The sequence below is a fragment of the Gobio gobio genome, assembly GCF_949357685.1.
Source record: "Gobio gobio genome assembly, chromosome: 9".
NCBI classification, from domain to species: domain Eukaryota; kingdom Metazoa; phylum Chordata; class Actinopteri; order Cypriniformes; family Gobionidae; genus Gobio; species Gobio gobio.
Genome location: NC_137115.1, coordinates 1,258,220 through 1,265,391, shown reverse-complemented (window position 1 = coordinate 1,265,391; position 7,172 = coordinate 1,258,220). Strand labels below are relative to the sequence as shown.

The 7,172-nt window shown below is 36.1% G+C and overlaps 1 protein-coding gene across 1 annotated transcript; it reads left to right on the top strand.

Moving 5' to 3' along the window:
• Positions 1-2,622: 2,622 nt before the first annotated feature.
• Positions 2,623-6,609, top strand: rap2b (RAP2B, member of RAS oncogene family). Its single transcript, XM_079825078.1, has 2 exons — positions 2,623-3,515; positions 6,046-6,609. The coding sequence occupies exon 1, from the start codon at positions 2,934-2,936 to the stop codon at positions 3,483-3,485; it is 552 nt and encodes a 183-aa protein (XP_079681204.1). The 5' UTR covers positions 2,623-2,933; the 3' UTR covers positions 3,486-3,515; positions 6,046-6,609.
• Positions 6,610-7,172: the final 563 nt, after the last annotated feature.

The following is a 7,172-nucleotide window of genomic DNA, read 5'->3' as shown; positions in this document are numbered from 1 at the left end:
TGTGTGTGTGTGTGTGTGTGTGTGTGTGTGTGTGTAACTGTAAGTGTAAGTTGGGTGTGGGAATGGAAAAATATTTGAATAAAGGAGCATGTAGGGAAGTACAACAGACATAACCAGAAAAATAAAATAAATAAATAAATAAATAAATAATACTAATTTTACATGACAAAAATAATGATGATGAAGATAGTAATAGTATCCAAAAAAAAAAAAAATGGAAATGGAAAATGGGGTATGAGGAAGGTGACAACAGCAAAAGTAATAGCAAATAGTTACTAGTAATAGTAATAGTTCCGTGTTTCTGAAGGAGGGACTTCATAGAATAAGGAAATCCTCAGGCTCATAGTGTGAAAAATACTGCGCTTTTACACGCCAAACATGAACACATGTTATATTGCACACTGTAAACACAATCAAAGCTTCAAAAACACAGGAAAAACAGGCCCTTTAATCCCAGATCTGGTTTTATGGGGCATTCCTGAGGGAAGTCCAGTGGGATATGAATATCTCAGGTGATGTTTATGAGCATAACTCAGACTTATGGCTCATTAACGAGCCGCTGAAGTGTTTCGAAACATCCGCAGAAATGATATAACATGAGTTTATGATCAATCTGAAGCCTGACTCACTCGTTGCGACACACACACACACACACACACACTTCAGCAGCCGGGCGTGGTGCTCTACAACACACACTCTTAGAGTTTCCTCTGAATAACACACTCCTCTTCACACACACGCAATCGCTTCATATTCTGGGGGAATGTCAGGTTATGATGTCAAGCCTATAAAGGGTTAAACACATGAACACACACACACACACACACACGCACGCACGCACACACACACACACACACACACACACTTAAACATTATTGCTGTTGCTCCTGTTTATTAATGTCAAGCTGCTCTGAAACTATCCGTACGGTTTTGGTCAATTATAATGACATCATTTTGACTTTTTAATCTCATAATTTATATAATTTTCATCTAGGATTTCATCATTTCAACTTTTCATCTCATTTTTATGTCATAATTATAATGTTTTATCATAGTTTTGACATTGCATCATAATTACAAATTACAATTCATAACTCTGACTTTATATGCCATAATTGCACAGTTTTATTGAATAATTTTGACTTTTTTTCTCATAATTATGACTTTTATTTCAATTGGTATGTCATAATTTCATAATTAACATAATTTCATAATGGGCTTTTTAAGTCACATTATTTTCTTTTATCTCATAATTATGACTTAATATGTCCTAATTTCGTCTTGATTATAATTTCAGTATTGAATATAGTGTCAGAATTACACATTTTTATTTAATAATTTTGACTTTTCTCAGTGTCATAATTCTGACTTCTTATGTCAACAATGTTTATGTTTTTTATTAGAGTTAAAATTCTACTTTATAAATCATAATTTTTACTTTCATCTCATAAATGTGACTTAATATGTCATAATTTTGACTTTTGGATTGGCATGTCAGAATTATAATTTAGTATGTCATCATTTTGACTTTCTATGTCATAATTACAACTTTTTATTGAATGATTTTGACTTTTTATCTCATAATCAAGTATGTCATAATTCAGACTTTTTATTAGGACTTTTTTCAATTAGTGTGTTAAAATTCGACCTTTTAATCTCATCATTTAATAATTTTCATCTAGGATGTCAATTTCAATTTTTCATCTAATTATTTGTCAGAATTTCAACTTTTCCTCGAATTTTTATGTCATAATTATAATGTTGTCGTCATAATTTTGACATTGCATCATAATTACAATTTACAACTCATAATTTTGACTTTATATGCCATAATTACACATTTTTATTGAACAATTTTGACTTTTTATCTCACAATTAAGTGTTATAATTCTGACTTTTTATGTCAACGTTAAGATTTTTTTAAATAAGTGTTAAAATTCTACTTTTTAAGTCATAATTTTTACTTTCATCTCATAAATATGACTTAATATGTCATAATTTTGACTTTTTGGATTGGCATGTCATTTATAATTTAGTATGTCATTATTTTGACTTTCTATGTCATAATTACATCTTTTTATTGAATAATTTTGACTTTTTACTCATAATTTCGACTTGTTAATGTCATAATGGGCTTTTTCAGTCACAATGTTTAATTTTTACCTCTTAAATGACTTTTTATAATATAAATTAACATAAAAATATGTTCTAGTTTCGACTTGTCAGAATTATAATTTAGTATGTCATCTTTTTGACTTTCAATCTGATAATTAAAAAATTTTATAGAATAATTCTGACTTGTTATCTCATAATCAAGTATATGTATGTCATAATTCGGACTTTTTATGTCAACATTAGGACTTTTGTCGATTAGTGTGTTAAAATTCGACTTTTTAAGTCATTATTTTTGCCTTCATCTCATAAATATGACTTAGTATGTCATAATTATAAGTGACCAAACCATGATTGTTTTTCTTTCTGTATGTGGCGGAAATGGAAATTCCATTCTGTGTAAATAATTGTGACTTGCGCAACAACAGAGTTTGTTTGTTTGCGTGACTGCGCCTTTAAGAAACGCTACGCCGGTGACGTGCGCCCGTGACGCGCTGCGCGCGGTGGGCAGGAAGAGTGCGCGCCTGTGAGCTGTGGAGAGAGGCGCATTGATCGCTCGCGGAGCTCAGACACGGAACAAGCTCCAGCACGATGCGCTTCTGACGCGGAATCCAGCTCGTTCTCCCCGCAGGACACGCGTCGAGCAGCGGCAGGAGCAGCAGCGGCGGCCGCGCCCGAACACGGACAGTTCTGACGGGATTCATGCGGATTGAAAACAGCAGGGCGGCTCAAAGCGGGTGCACGCGGCGCGTTTCAGACGAGAGGGAGAGAGAGCGCGCACGCACGCGCGCGAGAGAGACACTGCCCGTGCTGTAGGAGCCATGAGAGAATACAAAGTGGTCGTGTTGGGATCCGGCGGCGTGGGAAAATCGGCCTTGACCGTGCAGTTCGTCACCGGATCCTTCATCGAGAAGTACGACCCGACGATAGAGGACTTCTACCGCAAGGAGATCGAGGTGGACTCGTCGCCGTCGGTGCTGGAGATCCTGGACACGGCCGGCACCGAGCAGTTCGCCTCCATGCGCGATCTCTACATCAAGAACGGCCAGGGCTTCATCCTGGTCTACAGTCTGGTCAACCAGCAGAGCTTCCAGGACATCAAGCCCATGCGCGACCAGATCATCCGCGTCAAGCGCTACGAGCGCGTGCCCATGATCCTGGTGGGCAATAAGGTGGATCTCGAGGGCGAGCGGGAAGTCTCTTCCGGGGAAGGCAAAGCCCTGGCGGACGAGTGGAACTGCCCGTTCATGGAAACTTCAGCCAAAAATAAAGGCTCGGTGGACGAGCTGTTCGCGGAGATCGTGCGGCAGATGAACTACGCCTCGGCGCCGAACGGGGACGACCAGTGCTGCGCGTCCTGCGTGATTCTCTAGGACGAGCGCGATTAGCCGTTTGTTGCCATGGTGAGTGAGCGAGCGCGAGAGAGCCGCGAGCCAGTAACGGCCAACGGACGCTCGAAGTTCGCTCGAGGACATACACACGACAAACATTCTGCCGTTCAGTACGGAACGCCACCGGCGCCACACGAGAACAAACCTGCTCTGGTAAAGCGAGACCAACCGAAAAAGCTCAAAATTATGCCGTCAAAAGGAGAAATTCTGACAAGTCATTCACACACACAGTCATAATGTCATCCTTTTACCTCGTCGTTTCGAGCTTTCTTTATCTTTGTGTCAATTTCGACTTTTTAGTGTCATAATTATGGTTTTTAACGTCAATTTCCACCTTAGATTTCAATGTAATGACTTAGTATGTTATAATTATGAGACAAGTCAACATTATGTCATCAAAATTTAGATTTAGTGTGTCAGTTTCGGATTTTTACCTCAGTTCTTCTGACCAACTGCTGATGTTATGACGACACAATCAAAATTATGGCGTCATTCACATAAAATGTCATTCTTTTACCTCAGGATTTCGATTTTTTTTTTATCTTAATGTCAATTTCGACTTTTTAGTGTCATAATAATGATTTTGAACGTCAATTTCAACCTTAAATTTCAATAAATTATGATATCATTTAGATTTAGTATGGCAATTTCAACTTTATCTCATAGTTATTACTTAGTGTCTCCATTATAATTTAGTATGTCAATTTCAACTCAATTTTGATCTCAATAATGACTGTCAAAGTTGTCATAAGTCGAAATGATGGGCATAAAAAGTAGAAAATCTGACGTTATTGACATAATTTAGACTTCTGTCAATTTCGTATTTTTATATCATAGTTCTTATGACGTTATGACGACACAAAGAGGAAAATATAAGGCATAAAAAGTAGAAAATCTGACGAGTCATTCACATATAAAGTCACAATGTCATCCTTTTACCTCATTTGAAAATTTTTTTTTTTATCTTAATGTCAATTTCGACTCATAATTCATAAATCGTTTTGAACGTCAATTTCTACCTTAAATTTCAATTAAATGACTTGTATGTTGACTTATCTCATAATTATAACATACCGTGACATCATAATTTAGATTTAGTATGTAAATTTCAGCTTTTTACCTCAGTTCTTCTGACCAACTTATGATGACACAAAGTCAAAATTCTGACAAGTCATTTACATAAAAAGTCTTAATGTCACACTTTTACCTCATAAATTAGATTTTTTTTAAAAATCTTTGTCAATTTCGACTTTTTGTTCGTTATTATTTAGTCTCTTAGTATGTAAATTTCGATCTCAATTAAATTACTCAGTATGTCAAAATTATGTTTAACAGTGTCAAATGTCAACCTTTTATCTCAGTTATTACCCAGTGTCTCAATTATAACAGTATGGCAATTTCAACTCAATTTTGATCTCAATTATGACTGTCAAAGTTTTCATAAGTCAAAATAATGGGCATAAAAAGTTGAAAATCTGACATTATTGACATAATTTAGACTTCTGTCAATTTCGTATTTTTATCTCATAGTTCTTACAATGTTATGACGAAACAAAAAGTCAAAATTATGGCATAAAAAGTAGAAAATCAGACGTCATTCACATATAAAGTCACAATGTCATCCTTTTACCTCATTTCGAGTTTTTTTTATTTATCTTAATGTCAATTTCGAGACTCATAATTATGGTTTTGAACGTCAATTTCGACCTTAAATTTCAATTAAATGACTTAAATGTTGACTTATCTCATAATTATAATATACTATGACATCATAATTTAGATTTAGTATGTAAATTTCAGCTTTTTACCTCAGTTTTTCTGACCAACTTATGATGACACAAAGTCAAAATTCTGACAAGTCATTTACATAAAAAGTCTTAATGTCACACTTTTACCTCATAATTTAGATTTTTTTTTAATCGACTTTTTGTTGGTTATTATTTAGTCTCTTAGTATGTAAATTTCGATCTCAATTAAATTACTCAGTATTTCAAAATTATGTTTTACAGTGGCAAATATCAACCTTTTATCTCAGTTATTACCCAGTGTCTCAATTATAACTAAGTATTGCAATTTCTATCTCAATTACATGACAAAATGTCAAAATTATGGCGCGTTATATTTATTTCCGACTCCTAATGTCATCCTTTTATCTCATAACTTAGATTTTTTTGGTTAAATCTCGAATCTTGCGTCAGTTTAATTGAATTCAATGTCAATTTCTCCCTTCAATCATATGACTTGGACTGTCAATTTCGACTTTTATCTCATAAATGTGCCGTCTCCTAGTTTTGATTGGTGGTGGTCCGGATTCCCCAAAGTATGCTTGTTCTCGGAGGCCTAGAGGAGTGGTCAGTTCTCCTTCAGCGGTCATCAGTATTCCTATAAGTGTGCTACCATGACTATATTAAACCAGTGTTTACATGACAGAATACTTGAATGTTCTGGGATTATATATATATATATAGACGAAGCGACACATGAGGCACTTGTTGAGGCGAGCGCTAGTCATTCATCAGTTGTGTTTTATTTTATTTTGGAGGTGTTGGAGGATTTCTGTCTCCTCGTGAGGATGAGGATGAGGAGGATCTCTTCAGGAATTCTGCCAAGATGTCATTGATGTCAACACAAGTGTCTTGCACTCACAACTGGAACTTTACCCCAAATATGGTGGACATGAGGCACATGAGACTCTTGAGGGAGCCTGAGGACTATAGGAAACCCTTGTTGTGAAAGTGTTTGTTTTCGCCGCTCTTGAACCCGCTTCCCCTCGGGTCGCCACACGAGTGCCTTCCCAAAAGCTGTTCAAGAGTCCAGTGCCAACCTTCGGACGGTTCGGGGGCGGAGCCACACGGACAGGATGTTGTTTTTGCTTTTGGGTATAAATCTTTTGGGCTTTTTCCTCAGATACAGGTACCAAAGCCCCCGGACTCCTCCACAAAACCACTGTCTCTCAAATCAGATCTTCTGTTTCGTTTTTAACAAATGTGATGTACCATTGAAATTCTAATCTGATTGTACGTTTGATGATGTCAGGCTAGCGTTTTAACAGCTGTCTGATTGTTTTAAAGAGACTTTTAATACATGCATTTCTAAAAAACCCATCATGCCGTGTTTTGTTTTGTGATCCCGCTTTCCGTTCCGGGTCATGTGACCGGGAGACGCTCGGCTTCTGGATAAACACGTGTCGAAATAGCAGATGCTTTTAGAATCAGGCGTTGGCCTTTCGTGTAATTACACACGTGCTTCACACACGGGTCTGCAAAAAATGCTTTTCTTACATGGTATTTTTGTCTTGTTTTCAGTCCAAATATCTAAAAAATCTTACATTAAGAAGCATTTACTAGACAAGCAAAAGTTTTTGTCTTGTTTTGGGGGAAAATAACTTAAAATAACTCTTAAAATAAGCAAAATAATCTTAATTCAAACAGAAATCAAGATTATTTTGCTTATCCCATTGGCAGATTACTTTGCTTATTTTAAGCAAAAACTCCCTTAATTTTTTGTTGTAAATTTCGATCTCAATTAAATTACTCAGTATGTCAAAATTATGTTTTACAGCGTCAAATTTCAACCTTTTATCTCAGTTATTACCCAGTGTCTCAATTATAACTAAGTATGGCAATTTCTATCTCAATTAAATGACAAAATGTCAAAATTATGGCGCGT

Coding starts and splice junctions, on each gene's coding strand:
- rap2b (XM_079825078.1), top strand. CDS start 2,934: ATGAGAGAATACAAAGTGGTCGTGTTGGGATCCGGCGGCGTGGGAAAA.